This window comes from Anser cygnoides, chromosome 3 (assembly GCF_040182565.1).
Source record: "Anser cygnoides isolate HZ-2024a breed goose chromosome 3, Taihu_goose_T2T_genome, whole genome shotgun sequence".
Classification (NCBI taxonomy): Eukaryota; Metazoa; Chordata; class Aves; order Anseriformes; family Anatidae; genus Anser; species Anser cygnoides.
Genome location: NC_089875.1, coordinates 59,671,000 through 59,692,499, shown reverse-complemented (window position 1 = coordinate 59,692,499; position 21,500 = coordinate 59,671,000). Strand labels below are relative to the sequence as shown.

General features: G+C 35.9%; 1 protein-coding gene across 14 annotated transcripts in view; it reads right to left on the bottom strand.

The window, feature by feature from the left end:
* The window catches only part of REPS1 (RALBP1 associated Eps domain containing 1), a 67,227-nt gene that overhangs the window by 19,036 nt on the left and 26,691 nt on the right, over positions 1 to 21,500 (bottom strand). For 6 of the 14 annotated variants that reach the window (XM_048075688.2, XM_048075677.2, XM_048075675.2 and 3 more), the window contains exons 4-9: positions 18,079 to 18,232; positions 11,626 to 11,753; positions 10,994 to 11,156; positions 10,619 to 10,682; positions 9,573 to 9,727; positions 2,626 to 2,765 (exon numbers count right to left, since the gene is read on the bottom strand). In XM_048075688.2, the coding sequence (XP_047931645.1) occupies positions 2,626 to 2,765; positions 9,573 to 9,727; positions 10,619 to 10,682; positions 10,994 to 11,156; positions 11,626 to 11,753; positions 18,079 to 18,232 (804 nt within the window). The remainder of the gene's footprint in view (positions 1 to 2,625; positions 2,766 to 9,572; positions 9,728 to 10,618; positions 10,683 to 10,993; positions 11,157 to 11,625; positions 11,754 to 18,078; positions 18,233 to 21,500) is intronic. The other 8 variants (XM_048075678.2, XM_048075679.2, XM_048075681.2 and 5 more) reach the window with 3 other exon arrangements.

Genomic DNA, 21,500 nt, shown 5'->3' with positions numbered 1-21,500 from the left:
ACACCTAACTAAACCAGGGAACATGCTATTCATGCTTCATCTTGAGATAGTACCAGAAGCTAGTTACTGTTAACTCCCTGGTTAATAAGAAGTTACATACATTACACATCTACTGGACTGCATCTAACCGAGAGATTTAAGAGCGCCGACAATACAAATAACTAGCTAGGATAAATCTCCCACTAGCTGAATCTAAAATACCTGTCTTTAAGACTCATAAAAGTCTTAAAAATACTTCAAAACATTTACTAAAAGCTACAATTCAACAACCTAAATTACTACTAAAAAGATCTAAATATCTGAAGCAGTCGTGGACTCAAAAGCAACTCTCCATATCTGTGTCAAAACTAATATGACACTAGACTGCTTTCAACAAAAAATAGGCTTTTCAATTTTTTAAACTCTCAGAACTAAATGCTCAACATTGAATCTGGATGGAAAAGATGTCTGAAATGAGAAAAGTGGTCAGTGGATTGTAGAGATGAGAATGTGAATAGGGATGAGAATGTAAAGCATGGAGTATGCAGGTAGATTTTTACGGTGTTCCTTTATTTTGAAGTTTGAAGGTGACAACTTGGTCCATAGACTTTGTGAGCTTACACTAACTGAACCTAGCAACTGGAGTCTAAAATTCAACTGCAAGCTAGAAAAAAAATAAAAGAGTAACCAATGTTTTTTAAAGTAACTGGGATGCAAACTGTCTGGAATGGCAGTTGATCCAAAGCTGCATAGCTTTTTCAAACAACTCATTTGTTGATGACAACTACAAGAGTCAACAGTTAGACTGGTGCCTGCAGTAATACCAGAAATTTTTTCACAGCACTAAAACCTCGAGGACTTTGACCTAACTCAAGCTGGAAAGAAAATGCTTAGGAGCAAGCATGCACAGTGTACAGCTGAAGAATCAGAAGTTCCATTATGTTAGATCAAAAACTCAACGCTTAATAAATGTTTAACTCTTACTTTAGTATAGTTAATGTTTGGTAGTATATTTAGTCAGAGAACTTTTCCAAAGCTCTTAAAGTCTGATTTGATTTTCAGAAGAAAGTATCACAGTCTCTTGCTTGATGTATAAAGTCAGTTTTGTAAAAGAAGATTTTGGCTGATAGCAAGTTATCATTAACTTTGTTCCACCAGTGTAATTATCCTATATGCAGTTGATTTGAGTTGCATTGGACACTAAAAGAATTTGTTCAACTACAATGCAGCTTACCAAGTTACCTTAATAAATCTTTATCACAAGCATGTGGGAATATACCAATGCAAATTTTAATACATTTGCAAAGCATTTACAACTTTTTAGCAATAACCGAGTATCTGCTTGCCTCCCTCCTAAAACACACTTTCTACCAGCAATTTAAAAGCCACTCTGTCAAACAGAACTCAGATTCACTATTTTACACGTTTTTTATTTAAGGATATCACTGTGAGGTTTGCACTTGCCCTTGAAAGGAAGGGCAGCTCTCTTCCCCCTAGAGATGAAGGAAATTTCCTCTGCTCTTAACCTTTAATCCTAAAAAAAAAAATCATTTATTTTCCATTTCATACTGACTCTGCTTTGGTCTGTCTAAAACTCTTACCAATAATCTTCTAGTCACTTGAAGTCTAACTAAAAAAGGAGCCACAAAAAGCTCTTTCAGTAAGAGGCAAGATAATACTCAACTACTGATAGAACTATCTTAGATGTTAAGAAGTTTTAGAATCTTCTTGAGAGTCTCATTATTAAATTAATTTCAATACTTTCTCTTATAATGAAAAAATAAGCCTACACCATCTTTGTAGTATGGTTGCCATCAGGAAATCATCTGAGCCTCTGAAATCTCTCTCAGAATAAAACACTGGTTTATTCCGATTAAATCACACAGGCTAAATATATTAAAACAAATCAATAAGAAACTCTAGGAGTTAAACTCTTAAGGACTTTATAAACAATGGCCATTTGTGAAGAAGTACTTTTTTGTAACCTCAGCTCCAAAGGCTGACAAAATACAACCTACTATATAAGCAATCTTAAACAGTAAATACAGACGGCAAACAATGATCAAGTGAATACCTGCAGCACAAAACAGCAATAAATTTTAAATTTAAAGAAATTTACCAATGACTGTCTTGAGATCCAACTTTGCTTTTGATGTAATCCCAGAGCTATAATTTCTCTATATTACTTGTGAAGCATTTTATATTCCGTAGTAAAATTACCTCCAGAGATAATATCAATGTCCAGATATGCCAGGAATTTATTCTGAAGTTTGTTTTGAAGTTTTTGCAAAAGCTTTGGCTATAAAAGCCTTCAGTTATAAAATAATTAAACACCAAGAAATAAAAATTAATTAAACATCTCCAATATGTATGACACGAGATCATTTAGTGACAAATATGAAGCTTAATTAATATTATTGACAGCATTTTAAACATTAGCTCATGTCACAATAAGACAAAAATTAAGACATTTTTACAATTTAATGTGTGGAATCTGCTTCTGATTCTGTATCTGTTGTTCTGCTGAAGTTTCTCTCAATGCATTCACAACTTGTGATCAACAATACACTTTTGAATTACGTATGCATACAATTTAGCTATTGATGGTGGATGGCAATGAAATAACTCTTAGATAGAAATGCTAACCTCACTGCTCTGATTCAATTCTGGCCAGGTCTGGTTTAGGGATGGCATTGATGGAGACTTGCTTGGAGGTGCTTCTGCTGGAGAGCTGGAATAACCTACCTCACCGGTCTGTTCCCCAACTTCTGAAATGAAAGAAATGACTATAAACCAAAATCATGAACGGCATTCAGTTTGTTCTCAAAAAAAAAAAAAAAGTTGTTCATATCTCAAATGCTAAGTATCCCTTATTTCAACTTTCAAGAGAATGGTTTGGGTTGGAAGGGACCTTAAATATCATGTAGTTCCAACCCCCTTCGATGGTCTGCTAGACCAGGTTGTTCAAAGTCCCATCCAGCCTGGCCTTGAACACTTTCAGGGATGGGGCATCCACAGCTTCTCTGGGTAACCTGTGCCAGTGCCCCACCACCCTCTGAGTAAAGATATTTTTCTGAATATCTAATATAAATCTACTTTCTTTTAGTGTAACGCCATTATTCCTTGACCTATCCCTACACCTCCTGATCAGATTATTCCAAGTAAATACCTAGTAACAGACAAAAGAGAGTCAAATCACATGTACTATCAGGTGCTACCCTTCTTTAGAGGATCTTCCTGAAAAATCAGACTTTGAATGTTATTCCCAATCTTACTGGCTTCCCTGTACTTCAGGTTTTAAATAGCACTTTCAGATCTTGATTATATGTACAGGTAAATATAATTACTTACAGTATGATAAAGTAACTTTACACTTGTGTTTATTACCTAAAATCCAGCATTAACAAGTTATCTTACAGAATAAAATACGCCCTTATATGAGATAAAGCAAAAAGTGTATCAATGCAAAAAAAAAAAATAAAAAAAAGAAAACAGGTAAGTAAACCACTCCCTTAAAAGACATTCTGCAAAGAGGATTTTAAGCTTTAAGCCTCTTTACTAAAAGAACGGTGTTTCCATTCATTTCATCTTGCAAACTGAACCAGTCTAGCAGCTGTCACATTGCAACCGTACATTGTTCCTGTAATTACAATTTTCCCTGGACTTTCAGCAGGTAGAATCCCTCGCAGAAAGCCTCCTCCTCCAGAGCTGTACCAATTTTCATGATGCAGCACTCTTTTGTTCTGTTCTAACTACAGAGGAATTGGGTAACCTAAATGCAAACAGCAGATTAGACATCCTGCATGACACAATGAAATCCTGCTTAGTGTCAGCTAATTTGCCACACAGACTACAAGTAATGCCTTGAAAGCTTCCAACAATTGAAGTTCAGTTTACAAATGTATAATGTAGCAAGAATAGTTGGAAAAAGTGACTGATAAATAGCTATACAAACTAACAATGTCTATAGACCAAAGAATTAAAACTCTGAACGAGGTAAAATACTGTAGAAGACTATTTAATTAAATTACCACTTAAGAGGACTGCTTGAAAGATATATCGAAGACGACTACCACAAGAACATGTGACACACTGTACCAGAAATTAAAATCTATAAAAAATTTCAAAAGGATTGGTTTCAGGCTTAACAACTAAACTCTGCAGCCTGCTCTTCTGCTATAACTCTGCATTGTGTCTGCTGTCTTTCATTGTGAAGAAACTCATAAAAAATCCAACACCAGATGGTGTTGCATGGTTTGGAGGGGGTGGGGATATGTAAAATTGGTGCTCAAAGAAAATTCAGACTGGGAACGCTTGAATGAATGGTGGCCAACTGCACCTTGAAAAACCAATAGCAGCCGGTATTTCTGAAGTGCTGCTGGGGACAGCAGGAGGCACAGCCTAACAACAATATCCAAAACACCTCCAGAAAGAAATAAATTGTCCCATCTTGAGTCCATACTGTCAGTAACACCTCAGTCTTTTAACAAAAAGAAAACAGAAAAACCAGTAACTTGTCAAAACTTCAAAGGTCTTGTACACTTTCAGTAAACAGCCAGGTGTGAGGTTGAGACTTGTTTCCAAAACTATGCCCAGTACCTAACATCCTGTACGACTGCCCTTCTGGATAAAATGCCTTAAATTATTCAAGATACAAGCTGCATCTAATATCTCCTTTAGAAAAAAACTGACAACAAACATTATATCAAGCTATCAAGACCTTCAGAGGCAGCATGATGTCTGCAAGTAGTCAAGATGACATTGTGGTCACTGCACACAACATTAATATACTAAATTCAACATATACCAGTGGTAATGTTTTAGAAATACGTATTTCTACTACTAATCTTAAATGCAAGGTTAAAAAATAAAGGCTGAAAACTGCTGTGGGTAGGCTACGTGGCTACCTGTAATTCGAGGAGTTTACAGATACCTACATGAAAAAATAAGACATCTCTGGAAAAATTTGAGTACAGCTAATGAGACACAAAGCATGACAGATTCTCCATTAAAAATGATCGAGAAGCATCAAATTAATTCATATGCTGTACTTTGTTAAAAACTGTATTTTTAAAAAAAGACAAATGTTTCTAGTTAGGAATGATATGATACATAATACACTTTTAGCCTTAAAAGCATCCTGTAGAAATTAAGTATTCTTGCAAAAACTCAATCTGTTTTCTGTTATTGAGGAAGTCATCTGAGTGACAAAATACCAGCTACAGAAGAACTAAATTTAGTTTATTTTCCTTAAAAAGAAGTGTCATTGTTGCAACAGCCTAAACAAAAAATTTACAGACAAGCAAAACCTGCTCTGAGTTTTGTAAAGGATTGTTAGCTTTTATAAACAGATATAAAACTGAGTTTAAAGGAAAATATTGATATTAATTTTCACAGTAAATATTAGACTAGTGTTCATTTCAGCTGCAGATCATAAATTCCATCGAGACAGATGCTATCAACAGTACTCAATTCTTAAAATAAATGTTTAATGACTTGGAGAGAAGTATCTGCACAATTTTCTGACTTCATACTCTCTTCACTGCAGTTTTCTTCTACAGGTAGTTTTTACGCTGACACATCTGACTCATTCTGAAAAGCTAACATTACCTATCTACAGATACCACAACACAATGTTATATCTTAAGTGAAGCCACTGCAACCCAGATAGTTAAGTGTATGATCCAATTCAAAATACTAAAATCATTCAAAGGCATTGCAGAATTGCCACAGTATTCTAAGAACTTAACACACCTCATTTCTCTCCCTAGTCAGCATAAAGATCACAAATCATAGAACGATTTGGGTTGGTAAGGAATTTTAAGGCCATCTAATTCCACCCCCCCTGCCATGGGCAGGGATGCCACCCACTAGACCAGGTTACTCAAAGCCCCATCCAGCCTGGCTTTCAACACTTCCAACCCAAGCGATTCTATGATCTATGAAGCATGGGTCATCCACAACTTCTCTGGGCAACCTGAGTTGTTTTAATGCCTCACCACCCTCTGAGTAAATAATTTCTTCTTTATATCTAATCTAAACCTACCCTTTTTTTTTTTTTAGTTTAAAGCCATTTCTCCTTGTCCTGTAACTACACTCCCTGACAAAGAGCCCCTCCCCAGCTTTTCTATAGGCCCCCTTTAGGTATTGAAAGGTCTGCTTTACGGTCTCTCCAGAGCCTTCTCTTCTCCAGGCTGAACAACCCCAACTCCCTCAGCCTGTCTTCATCGGAGAGGTGCTCCAGCCCCTTGATCATCTTTGCGGCTCTCCTCTGGACTTGTTCTAATACTTCCATGCCCTTCTTGTGCTGGGGGCCCCAGAGCTGAATGCACACTCCAGCTGGTGCCTTAAGAGCAGAAGAGGGGGAGAGTCACCTCCCTCGCCCTGCTGGCCATGCTCCTTTTGATACAGCCCAGGGTATGGTTGGTTTTCTGGGCTGCAAGTGCACATCACCAGCCTATGTGGAGCTTCTCATCAACCACCACCCTCAAGTCCTTCTCCTCAGGGCTGCTCTCAATCCATTCTCTGCCCAGCCTGTGTTTGCACCTGGGATTGTCCCAACCCAGGTGCAGGACATTGTGCTTGGCTTTTTTGAAACTCCTGAGGTTCACACAGGCCCACCTCTCAAGCATGTCCAGGGCCCTGTAGTTGGCATCCCCTCCCTCCAGCATGTTGACCACACCACACAGCTTGGTGTCATTGGCAAACCTGCTGAGGTGCACTCATTCCCACTGTCCATGTTGCTGACAAAGATGTTAAACGATGCCAGTTCCAGCACCGACCTCTGAAGAACACTGCTTGTTACCAATCTCCATTTAGACACTGTGCCATCGACCACAACTCTTTGCGTGCGACCACACAGCCAATTCCTTACCCACTGAGTGGTCCATCCATGAGATTCATGTCTCTCCAATTTAGAGATAAGGATATTGTGTGGGGTATCACCACCTCCTTTAAAAATAGTTTTTAAAATTCTGTAGGAGAGTAGTGCTATACCACACAAAATTAAAATGGAAAGATAGAGCAAGTTTCAGGTGCAGAGCTGAAGCTTCCACACTTCCAGCATGGAAGATGAAGGAAAAGTTTCTAACCAAAAAAAAAGTAAGTAATGGTACTGTTAAAACATCAAAAAAGTTTAAAACTGATATAAAAGAAAGTAAAGAGAAAAATCAAGTAACTCACTTTCTTGAACTGTCCGGAAGTATGGTATTGTTGCTTCAGTCAGCAGAACAGGATCACTAACACAATTTATTTCTTTGGGAAAGTTGTTATCCCATGAAAAAATGCAGTCAAAAAGCTATTTCAGTACCATACTTTACAGTTCCTATTTCTAAGGCAGCTGTGGAAGTGAGCTTTTATTGAAATACAGCTTTTTATGGGAAAAATATTAAGAAATTTAACTGGTTGATCGTAATAAGCTTAATTTATAGTCCTCAGGGTGAACACATCTTAATATACACAGTAACCTACACTTATATTAGTAAATTTTAATTATAAATTAATAGATTATAGAAATATAGATTTGAACTGCTGCAACTACAAGTGAAGTTACAGCTAAGTCAGTAACTTCTAAAATATTTAACCTACAAGTTCTGGTGATAAATCCATGTCAAGTGCTAGAAAAGATTAGCTATTTCCAACACTGGTGGCCCAAATATAGAAGAAATAAACTTAACTGTATAAAACTTAAGTTTGCAAGTCTCTTTTCTTTGTTGCCATTAAAAACATCAGCAGAATCTAGTATCAGTTGGATTTTATTTATTTTTAACATAGCTTACACAGCATAGTAACCTTTCAATATTCACCAGAATAAGATAACTTCCCTTTAATATAAGAGAGGAAAAACATTTTTACTCCTTCTAAAAGAAGTTTTTCCTCAAATTTAAAGAGTACTTTGTACTTCATAAAAATAAGTACAAGTTTTAACAAAGCTGCCTGTAAAATAACATACACAACTTCTTGGTTTATGTCCAATATATAAAGTTTCCAGACAACTTCAGTTATATGACAAAACTCTCAAAACTGGCTATGCCAATTAAAGTAGTGGATGACCAGGTATATATGTAGATATTTTTGTAACAATATTTTTTCGTTATTCCATATCCTACCAAGATGTTGCTTGGCAATCACCTTGACACAAAAATAGAGTGGGTAGCTTTTAGACATTTGCTAGACCTTCACCCAATTAATTGTAGATTTTTCTTACGAAAGTCTTCTCCATAGTAACATGCTTACTCATACTGAGAACACTGCATTTGCTGCTGACTGCAGCTGAGAGGCTGAGGAGCTGAGCTACTCCCACAAAACACGGTTTAATTATTAAAGCATAGGTAGCAAGAGCCACTGTATCTAGTTTAAGAACTCATCAATAATTGCCAGGTTAAAAATCTCTGAAATCTGACAAACACAATAGGAAGGGACCCCCCCCCTTTTGAAATATTTAGTAAAAAGAAAGCTCTAGAAAACCGTGATACCTGTACAATACCTACAGTATAACCTGACTTTCCAAAGCAAAGACTGCTTAATGTGTTTTTTTCCTATCCAATAAATTTCACTTTTTAAAAAAGCAACACAAATATAGAAGTCATCAGTAGTGAATGGTACCTAAAAACACCTTTCCTCTGAATACAAGATCATAAGCAACAGTAAAGTAAAAAGGCTACAAGTTTTATTACCTATTACCTATACTCAAAGCCTCACCATCAAGAATGGTAAGAATGGAATTCTGAGGAATCATCTGAAGTTAATTTTAACACAAATTATTTCAAGTTCTACAAAGATTCAGTATTCAATGCAAGTATAGTAATTATGAAGTAGATTATAAATATTCAGCTTCATTTATCTGTTTTAAAATAAAAATGAAAGATTGCCAAAACCAGCCTGTTTTTAAATAGCACATTTACATGGGATAGTAGTTTGCTTTTCAGTGATGCTTCCACTTTGCTTTCCAAGTGTTTTAGGTAAATATTAACAAGCTGAACTCATACATACAATGGTTTATCTGGGAGCAACCAAATTTAAAGGACTATGCACAGAAAAACTAGTTGTGAGGGCAATGGAGGATAAATTCTGTTGTTTAGACAAGAGTAGAATTAAAATATCTGTGCTATTTGATCCTGTACTTTTAAACTACCTAACTGTCCTACCCCAGCACTGAATCTCAGAATATTTTTAAAGTATCTTCAAGACTTAGAAAACTCATGCCCTATTCTCAGAAATTTGGGCAAAATATATTTATTTGAAACCAAGTCTGAAGTACATTTGGATTGGGAATTTAGAATACAATGGTGACCATGAATAAATCCATACTGTGATAATCTTGTTTTCTTTAAACCACCTATAAAGAACACAGGCTGCATATCCAAATGAGACCATATGTATACTACTCTTAAATAATATCTCCATGTAGAGAAATATATATGTGCTTGGATTACTTCTGAGCACTGATAAAGATTTCTAAAAATTGCACAATGATTCACTTTTCACCAAGTACAGCAAAATGCTCACTCAACAAACCTACAGGTGTCTGCTGATATAACCTTATCTATGACATCAATAGAAAATACTAAAATTTGTGCTGAAACATGTCTTACCCGTTGAGTCTTCCAAATCAATCAGTTTGGGCATTAAACTTTCAGGTAGCTTTTCTGGCAAATCATATCCGTTCTTCCTCGCAACTACCAGATGAAATGCAGCACAGAACTCATCCAACGTCAGTGCACCGTCTTTATCAAAATCTGAGAGTTCCCTAAAAAGGAAAACTTAGTATAAACACAACAAAATTTCTTAAGTTTATTTCCAAATGACAAACTTTTGTGGTGCTACTTGGAAGATCAAAGAATGCAGCCTGTAGTTTATTTACCCTATTAAGCACTCCATATTAGTTAGTGCTACATGCTTTATTTTTCAAAGAAGGTGAGCTTTTATCAAGTGACATTTCTTAGAAGTTAAATATATTTAAACCCACTTATTTCTCTCCATTTTGGTTTGGTTTTTACTTGCTTCCCTGCATTTAAGACAGTACTACACAACATTGGTCTCAGATTTTTGTTATACTAAAGCACTTTCTTGAAGTGCCTAGAAACGATACTGCTGAGGTAACATGATTTGTTTTTCAATAGGAAAAAATGAATTATAAATCATTACACTGTTTGAAAGACTAAATCTCTCAAAGTAAGCCATTTAATGATAGAATGCAATGATGCAGTATAAATTCTAGAATACAATAAAAGACAAGATCTGCATTGAGTCAAAGATGAATTGATTATAAAGTACCACGAATTGCATTTAAAAATATTTGCATCTGTATGTTTAAATAAAACATACTGAGACTCAAAGAAATATAGGATTAAGAAATTCATTATTTGTATTTAAATACATCTTTAACAATATAAAATGTCAAAGTACTCCTTACTCTGAAGGGCTTGAAATTTCTTCACAAGCTAAAAAATGCCTTTTTAGTAGTGTCAGGCTAGATCCACTGAAGCCCACTAAAGTAATATTTGCATAAAGGTAAGACCGAACTTGCTAGAGTAATAATGAAATGTTACTTAACACCTTCTAGTAAACAGAAAATTAGGTAAATGATTGCCAGGTAGCTGTGATCTTTCAAAATAATCTCAATATGCGTTACACTTACCAAATATGAGAAAGTTCAAGAATAGGTAGTTTTGATTTAGTGAAAAATTCTTTAGCTGCAGATCCTGAAAAATTACAATAACAATTTTTAATATTTGAACCAAGTTAAATAATTAGAAGATTTGCAGATTTATGGTCAAGGAGATAAGCTACTTGGCAAAGGTTTGGGGAAAAAACATAACTTATTTCTAGAATTGAAACAAAAAAGGCAAACTGGTTTAAAGTCCTTTCTTGAATTACACTGCAGTTTACCAGGAAGTTATCAGTAAAATGCAGAACTTTCTTCGAAATGGTATGCAAACCTAGAGTACCCAATGAAGTCTTTGTAACAGAACTACTGCACCCAAAATTATATTTTTTTTAAAGAGTAACTTACCTGGTATAAATCCATTTAGATCAGGTTGAATGGTTTTAAACTGATTAACATAATACTGCCTTTGTTCATCAGTTATTTTCCAGGGGTCATCATAACTACTTGATTGCCTACGAATTTCATTGGTTGTTGTAGCTGATGCTACAGTTCGTACTGTTGTCTGGTCCTGAAATGAAATATTTTTCCTCAGTATTATCTACCTAAAGTGTTCCTATGAATTCTGAACTTCTTGCCTTCAAAAAGTAAAGCATAGTTAAATCTCACAGTACTTTAAAAACTACAAGAAACTATCAACAGATTGCATCTACAGGATAGAGACAGGGTATTTTTGCACATGGATACGCATGGGTAGGAATGATTGCAGGTATGTAAGCAAAAAAAAAAAAGCACAGCACATTTGCAAAGAAGCTAAGCACAAATAATTCAAAGTCATAACTGCTGACATTTCTAAGATTAGTAACTTCCAGTTAAATCACTCCAAATGAGGTCAACTCAATTTAAACAAGTATCTGTTGGGTATATAGCATTGAACAGACTACAGCACAGCTACATGGTAAACATCTGCAGTGAAAAATATGAAAAAAGGACTGCAACAATCTGAATGAAGCAAATTAAATACCAATAAAGTGTCACACCTGGACAGAAGCAGGATGCATGGCTAAAAGAGCACTGGTTGGTGGGGTATCTGCAAAACTGACCCAATTTTCTTGGTGAGGTGGTGGTGAATGGCCAGACCATATGGGATCACTAGAAGTAGATGAGCCTGAAAGTAGAAGAAACATTTATTTCAGAACACAACCCTGAAAAACTGTCCAACCCTGAAAAACTGTTTAAGAACTACAGATAGGGAAAACAGTGAAAAAAGCCTGAGACACAGGCTCCTGTCAGGAAGACACACTTCAAGAATGGTGAAGAAAACTAAATCCAAATTACACCAAGGTGAAAAAGTTTATCTCCTGACAACTCTTGTAGATTTCTACATTAGGTAAACTTAAATTTGTACTAAAAATACAGAAGTGAGGAACAAGTTTATTGCACGTGTGTAAAACTTAAATTGGGTTTCATACACTTAAAAATTCTTGAATAATACTCAAAGTTTTGACTTAATTGAAATGAGCTCCTGTATGGACAGTTGTTTAAAAGTGGCAAGTGATCTCAGCATGCCACTTATCTTAAACTTTTATTTTTTAGGTTTTAGTTTGTCTTTCAAAAACACAGCCTTTGAAATTCCTCTTAATCTCACACTTTTCGGCACATAAAGCTTAGAAATTATTTTAAAAAATTAACTCAGCTACTTAAAAACAGTCCGGTTTATAAAAGGCATACTGATGACATCTGCAGTGTATTAAGTAACTGGAACACAGTAACTGTCATTCACCCAGTGCCTACTGGCTACTTCTGAAATACTGCTGTTAAAACAATGATTAAAACAATTATTATTAAAACAATGATGAAGCAAACCTTGAAAGATTTGGCCATCTACTGTTCTGCGTACAAAGAACTCAGAGAAGAGGGAAAATGAACCATCTAAAAGGCTAGAAGAATTCCAGGACTCCCTTCAACTCCTCAATTCTTAAAAGAAATGCTGAACTCCTTAAATCTAAACAGCAGTTGTGGAACTGAATATTTTACTCTTCTTGAACAAGAAAATTCTCTCTTGAAATGCTTTATTTCAAGAAGAACGTAAATAGGAAATTGTCTCCTCCGTAGAAGTAGATTCCCTCTTAAAAGGCAGGCCAACTTTTTGTGACTTTTTATAAGCACACCACACAACCCACAAACCAAAAGTATGTTAATGACACAACTGCCACTAAGATCCAAATTGAAGCAATAAAACCCCAAAATTTAGTCTCAAGAAACTGACAAACTATTGCTAGAAGAAATCCATTTTCATATAGGCAATTTATTCTATGAAGCTAACAAACAGTTTCAGGTTCTTGGAGACTGAAAACACTACAGGTACACAATCTGCAGCAAGCAGCAAAGGAAATCTGAAAATCAGTGAGGCACACTTAGGGCTAACACCTAGAGTAACAGTAATGTTGCTAATATACAAAGTTGCTAATTAGTATTTGACAGTATGTAATTACTTTTTAGTTCCATAAAGGGCCTTTTTCTAAGAAAGTAATGAGAAAATTTGTTAAAAACAGTTTGTTGTTCTCCAATGTACAACAGCCATAATTGTATATAACACATTTAACCTCACATTACAAAGAGGAAAAAATTGAGACTTTTAGGAGGAGAAAGATATAAAATGATTTTTGGAAGAGATAAATCAAATATACAAAACTGAAAGGTTATGTTATTTCTGATTTTCAACAAGATAATGAAATAGAATCCATCCCCCCCCTTTTTTTAAATTAGCTTTACTAGGACCACTGTTAACTAACTTGTCCCCTAATGTGCCTCCACTTCCGAAAGCTCCCCATTTGACCTGGAGTTTCTAATGACTAGCCCAAATTCCTGAGAATAAAGGCAATGTGTTTGAGCATTCTTTTTGCCTTCAGTGTTCTTCAGTAGCTAGCCTAACTCTAAAGCTTCAGAAAGAAGCATGCAGTAAAGCTCAGTTTCTATCCACCTGCTCTCTCTCAGCATAGGGCTAAGAGACTAGATTCAGGCAAATCCATCTCTCCAGTGAAAATGCCATGCTCCAAGTTTACTTTTGATGAAACTGCTTTCCCTTTCTCTGCCCCGCAGCAACTGACATTAGTACCACTAAGCTTGTTTCTTCCTACCTTTATTTCTTCCAACAGTATTAGTACTGTTCAATCTGTATCCCGCTTTGCATTACACCTTTTCCAAAGCAGTACTGTCATAGAAACGGGGACATCAGTAGCACCAAATTGTCTTAACTTCCAAGTACTTCATACACATCATTCCTTTCTCCCCTGTTCGAATCTTCCAAGGACACTCTTGCTCTGCTGTTCTGGCTACACTGATTTTTTAGGGGACAGACATCCTATGTCTTTTAGAACATTGAAAAAAAGACTGCCAGTAACTGTGGACACCTAGACACACATTCATGAAATACCACCAGCCAGTAGATCTCAATCATCAAAAACTACATCTATTTCACACTTGAATTAGAAAAAAAAAATCACACTCCAGTTTCTTCTCAAACTACAAATCCAGACTGGGAACACTGGTAGAAGAGAAGGTGGAACAAAACTGAGTCATAGGGAAGACTCAGAACAGTCAGTACTTATGATCTGTAAAGCAAATGAAGAAATAAAACTTTAAAACTGTGCGCTTCTATCAGAGAACGCCATCAAAAGCACTGTGAATAGAGTGTATGCCTAACTAATGATTATCAGATATCAGATTAGGACAAGATAGAGAGGTCTTAATGCAATGTTTACTATGAAGACATAGCTTGAATTCCTGTGGCTGCTCTATATTCCCCTATAGCTTGAATACCAACACATAGTTAACTTCTGGAAAGTGATCTAATTTCCTGTGGGAGAAAAGTTACCCCTTCACTTTAGACTGTTTCTTATGTTTGTAGTTTATCTGGATAAGAAGTAACATACTTTTCAATAAGATATGTCAATGTGGATTTTCTTTTGAGAACTAATTTTGCAAGTAGTTTTTCAAATTAGCCCTCCTTACCACTTATTTGTGAAGAAACAAAACCAGGTGAGTACAATAATGAAATGCTGTAGAGCTCCTCCCTCCCTGAATAACCACACCTGTAACAAGGCCAAGTATCAGTAATTACTCAAGCATTAAGTAGGAGACAAAGGACCATATACTGCCCTGCAAGCTCAGTAAATTCAAGCAATAGACATCCTCCACTTCTGTCCGTGAAGTTTCCTGATGGCTGATTTCACTAGCTGTAGCAAAATCACTCCCAACAAGGAAAACAAATGAGGATGGCTTGGGGCTGCAAATTCTCATACACATTCAAACATCGAAATAAAACTTTCAGGTAATGCCAAAGAAATCTAGCAGAAACCCTATGACTGAACAGAAGACTTTTTTTTTTTTTTACTAGTTTAAAATCATTATTTGGATATTACCAACATAAATGCTCAGCTCTGTTTCCAATCCAAACTACAAGATGATCAAACTTAAAAAATAAATTCTAGTCCCATGGCATGCCACTTGAATTTGGGCATGCAGAAGAGGTGCTTTCTCCCAGGTTTCTCAGAGTCAGCATCCTTCTAGGTGGTGAAGCTGGAATGCAAAATGAGCTGAAGTTAACAGAATTTTTTCCTCTTCTGTAATTCTAGAAGCAGGAGGGTCCTACCTCACATTCAATTCTGTTTCTGTATGTAGTGGGTTTGGCTGGGGTGGAATTACAGCAGCTAATACGGTTCTATGTTTTAAATTTGTGACCAGAACAATAGTGAATCAGTGTTTCAGCTATGACTGAACAGTGTTTGCAGAACGTCAAAATCTTCTGTTTCTCTCTGCCCCCCTCAGTGAATAGACTGGGGAATGCACAAGAGGCTGGGAGGGGATACAACCAGGCGATGACCCAGACTAACCAAAGAGATATTCCACACCACATAGCACCACGCTCAGCAATAAAACGTGAAAAGGCTAGGGGAGTTTAGAAATCAGTCATTTTTGCTTGGGAACGTTAACACAATTTTGAACAGCTTTACCTTAACAAATGTAAATCAGACACCTGGAAGACTTGATAGGCTCAGGTTTTAATAGAACTGACTAACATTTAAGGATGAGACCTAAACTAACCATAAACTTCACTTCCCACAGCTGATGAGTGTCTGTCACCAAACTTTGTTCCTGATGTTAAAGTATGTCTTTTAGGGCCCACCTTAACAAAAAGTCTTGAACAAAGATGGTAACAAACCTTAGCTTACGATTTCAGATCACTTGTGTAAACTCACTGAACTAGTCATGACAGTGCCTCAGATTCCAGCTTCTTATGAAGAATCACTAACTATCATAACTGAACTGCTGGAAAACTAGGTGGCAAAAACTGTAAAATCCAAATTCTTTTGTTCTGTTGAGACAGGAACCAGTTCTCTTCCTCTAGAAATTAGGAAATACAGCTCTAGTGCTGCTTAACACTTCTGATACAAGACAAGGACAATTAATGACAATTGAGGCATTATCTATTAATTTATTATACACCTGATTTGATACAGAGTACTATTCCATTTTCTTCATGGTGGGAACATGATGATGCACTGGAATGTGTTTACTATGCACAGGTCATAATATTACTTTGAACACATCTTTCTTTAAACAGAAGTTATGCTTCAATTTTTGTCCGATTAAGGGCAGTGCTATTATTAGACCCATTAGAAATATTTTCATACTTGAGGCTCCATGCTTTCAGTTGACAAGCCCACCACTACTCTCAAACAGCATTTCACAGACTATGAAACAAAAGCGGAGAGACCTGGGTTCTTATTTTCTTGGATCACAAGTGAAATGGCATAGTCCTGCCTCAAGTCCTAGTGAAATAACGTAGCTGCAAATTACCTGATTTCTCAGCAACATTTTACATCAGAATCAAGATGAGCTTGCAGCACTGTTTTTAAGGAAAGCAACCAACAATCTATCTGGTTCTACACCTAAACATCAGAATTCTTCTTTTTCTACACAAACACATCTTTAAAATGCAGGTTCAAGATAAGGGGTGGAAAAAGAATGAGGAACTTTCTACAACAACTGAAATTCAAAGGAATAATCTACAGCACAAAAGAATCATCCAGTGAATGAGGATGACAATTTTTATTAAATATATGGAAATTCCCTCTATCCTTAGCACTGGCAGAACAAACAAACGTTCTTTAACAGCATCCCTGTATTACTTTAAACACACTAAGGATATGTTTCCGTATGGAATGTAAAATCAACATATGCTGAACTAATTCAGAAAGTTTTCCAAACTTCTGAAAAAATATCCAATAGACAGCACAGGGATAGCACTGGAGAACTGAAGTACTAACATGGTATTACAACTTTATTTTGAAGGGTAATATTCAAAACTTCAACAGTAGGAGTAGTTTCTGTGCTTCCTTGTAGTCCCTGACTGCCTAAGTCAGAAAGAAGCTATCAAACTTCTATTTCAAGCTTGCAAGAAAAGCAACTAAACTTTGCGAAGGAAGAGATATCAGGAAACAATACTGAAAAAAATCACAAACAGTATGCTTAAATGGCTGGACTAAAACCTGAACATACTAATAACATTTATTTTTGATTCTAAATTGAGTATTATTTACTACTAAGTGCCAGCCAAACATTGACATCAACCGGTGGATAAAACCCATTTCACTTCTAAATGTCCATGCAAGTAAGTTTCATTTCTTTATTCAACCAATTCTAACAACATAATACCTGGTCCTCTATGGATGCTTATAACCATGGAGTGAGGATAAACCGAAAGATCAATTAGAATATCAAGGCTGAAATGAACAACCAACGACAGTTCAACCTGAAGTCACAGCCTACAATATGCAACATATTATTTATGAGTATCAAAAATGAAATCTGAATTAGAATTACTACACTGTTCCCAAATGTAAGTCTAACAGACATCAGAAAATAAAACAGAGCTTCTTCAAATTTGAGATACTAAGGGAGAAAATTTTTTCAATCAGAGCACAGAAATACAACAGTGAGGGTCTTCATGTTAAATGAAAAACACAAAAGGATGAAAACTTCAGAAAAACAAGCGATTCTACTTTGACACATCTGAGATACAGTAGCTTCAGTCATGCTTATGAGAACTTTAAAGGAAGCAAAAAGAGAATTAGTTGTTCTGACAAGTCACCTCATCTACCAGAAACATAATTCAAACTAAATACATTATCTGCCTCTTTCCTTGAGCTCCCCACATTTCTGGGCATACTGATGGTTCCTATCAATGAGCTTCATATTATAACTTTCCACTTTCATCTTCTCCCTCCCTCCAAATTCTCAGCATTTCCCACACCACACTGAGAAATGGATCTGCCATATACAAGGCCACAGATTCCACAATGCTGACACCAACATGAAGGTTTGAATCTACAACAAAGTTTCCAGAATTGGAAAAAACAAAGAATATACTTATTTCAGAATTCCACAACTTTGTGCTACAGCTGAAGCATAACAGAAGACATTTATACCTGGTTGTGCTTCACTAAATGGAGCCCAAAAAGGCCCAGGTCCAGCAAGAGGTCGTTCATTATTCCCTCCGCTGGGATGGCGGCTGTGCTTCCTCCATGTATGTGGAGAGGTTGGTGGGGACTGCTGTGGTGAAACAACTGGAGATGTGGACTCCTAATAAAACAAAGGAATCTTTTAAGTTTTGTACTATATAACTAAATGCATAAAAGCCTACCTAAAACTGTAACTTCTAGAAACAATCATCACTACAGTTAAAATATACTCAGTGAAAATATTAGTACTTATCAAAATGAGGGAACGGATGTCAGGTACTGTACAACTCACACTGGACATGTTCATTTCAAAAACACTTCATCTACCATATTCTTAATCTGCCATTCTTAAGACAATACCAATGCCATGTTAAATAACTTAGTTTCAAAGGAGACTCTCACAAGACTCACTTTCACTTGTGATAGAAGTTACATTTGAACCCAGGTCTCAAAAGAGAGACTTACTGTGCAACCTATCATCATACCTAAGTTTTATCAAATGATTCACAATCCAAATTTATTCTAAAGAAATAAATCAGAATAAAACACTGAAAAAAAATATAGTTGACAGACTATGTCCATTATTTTTAAATATGTAAAAATGTAATTATTTTTTTTTCCAGAAGAATAATGCCATTTATGATATACTTCTCTGCTATACAAGCTAAGGTAGTTGTCTTAATTTTAAGGTTCAAGCTTTTCTTTAATATCATACTGTACTATTTCCCCCCCATGAACAGACACAAAAATAGAATCACGTGTAATTTTTAACTGAGATCAGTTCTCACAAGAGATCCAGATTACGAGATAATTCAATTTTGAAGTAAAATATGATGGAAAAGTAGTTTAAATTGTACAAAGTATTTATATCATAGAATAATTTCCTTGCTAATTTTTAAATTAGTTTGCTACACCTTCCAACTCTAGCTAAACTATAGTAGTGAAAACAAGTACAAGAAGGCAAAGCTTAAGCTCCAAACTTCCTAAAAAGTAAAAACACAGCTAAGACACCTCAAAAGTTGTTTCAGCAGTGGACAAAAATATCTGTTTGGTACTCTCTCACCTGAATACATTATAAGGTATAGTCTTTATTTCCCTTTTCAGTTCACCCACAAGGCACAGAGACTAACACACCCTCTGTAAATAAGTTTTCAAGCATTTAATAACACACTTGAATGTGTGCTATCCCACAACTTGTGTTAGTTTCAGAGACAGCTATCCAAATAAACTGAAAGCCACAAGAATATATCCAGAAAGGAGCTTCCTATCAACTGCTAACATACCATCAAGTACCAACAGCCAGATCAACTATAGGTTTCCACACGATTATTCCCAAAACATCGTCTACTTTGCCAAAAATGCAAAGGCCATTGTGCTTTTTAACAATATTACCTCTGTAAAAATCTAAGTCAATCAGAAAGTGCCATAAACCAGCATTCTTCAATCAAGGTACATACTACAACTACACGTATCCTAACAAAAAAAGTTTTAAGGGCCACAATGACAAGATAAGTTTCTGATGTGCTGATGCAGACTCTCTCTCACTTTTCTTTTTATCTCTGATTTCTATATTTCCTTGGATACAGGGTCAGCATGGCTGGTTCTGCAACTGAGATTTTATGAAGTCCTAACAACTGGGTCAGATTTCTTTAAACAAGTTCCTATGCCACATGACTTTCAACATTTCATTCAAAGTATTTAAATGGATGCCCATACGCATTTGCAAAGAGTGTTACAAAGCAGCTGAGAGCAGTACTAAATCACTTAAATTTTTAATGCATAAACCATCCATTTGCACAACTATTTTCCACAGTATCTCTACCAGCCAAGATTTTTATTGTAGTTACTTACCCTTCTGAAATTTGCCTGAAGTTGCCTCTTCTTAGTGTCTTGCTTGGCAAGAAATTTATTTCAGATGGTAGTTTATTTTTGTTCTTACAGGTAACGTGGGGGAAAGATGGGAAAGAATACTCCAGTATTCTTATCTAGGTAAGTCAGATGGTCCAAACAGACACAGAAGAAACCCTGAAGTAGACAAATGTAAGATAGTCTACCTAAAGGAAAACCACTCACTACTTCTACTAACTGGATGTGAACATTAACTCTTGACACAGTCCCCATGAAGCAGCCTTGTCCTAAGGAACCTGACAACTGTTATTATTGAATAAAGCTAACACTTTGACTTATGCTCAAGCTATAAACTGTAAATGATCCCCAACTTCAAATCTTCTAACACTTTCCATAAAATTTTGTGAGATTTTTTGTCAGCTCATGAAAAGCACAAAGAGGCCTAACAGTTAACTTCGTTCTCACCATTCCAGTCAATGTTATATTGAAATCCTACACATTTACAGATTTCCCACAACTGATTTGGAGCTTCAGCTTACAGACTTCAAAATTATTAAACAGAAAAAACACACAATTAATTCTAATGTCAAAATGCTTCTGGAAGAAGGACTTGACACATCTTCAGCTTCTTCATTATGAGACATTCCCAAAACATTTTAAATCAACTGAGCAAGGCACAGATGTGCTCTCCTGTGCAATCTCAGTCCCTCTCAAACCACTCCTCACATTCATTGAGCTAACTTACTAGAAGCTTAAAACAGCTAAACACCTTTTATATATATTTTAATATTTATATAAAAAACGGCTCAACCAAAGTACTAATGGCTAGATGCAAGCATAAAGAAGGAAGACACAGGCCAGAAAAGACTGAGAGGCAGGACCATAGGAACATTGACTCAGATGCAAAAGCAGTCATGGAAAAGCACAATGAGTAAGGACTTACCAGAACTAACTACATACAGGTTAACTCACCCATTATAAATAGGAAAACAACTAGGTGCCTGCCTTCGCAGTGGACAAGCAGTTGACATTTTAATATACTCATGGCTAGGAGAAAGTGAAAACTTCATACAACAGACCACATTGACTTTACACCAGACTTCTAGTTTTAGTAAACAGAGGCAAGATGTTCCTGAGGAACACCTCTGTTCCTCAATGGCCACATACATTCACTCTCAAAACGCACTCAGTTTATGAGAGAATATGATGCAGTTGAGAAGGGATGTTCATTTTCCTCTGTCCAATCTATTAGTAAAAGAATCTAATTTTGAAAACCTGAAATATCTGGGATCGGATTTTCTGAGAGTATTACAGTACAGAACCTAAATGGAACGCTCTTCGAAATACTAACATGTAACAGCTACAATAGTTTGTGCAACTCACTGATAACTTCCTGGTTTTCAATTTTATCAATTTTAACAGAAGTTACCTACCTAATCTCTTTGGGAACTTGAACAACTTTACTCATCTGCATATGTATCATTATGTTAATGTACCATTTATTAAATCAGCTACTATTAAAATCTTATTTTGAAAAAATG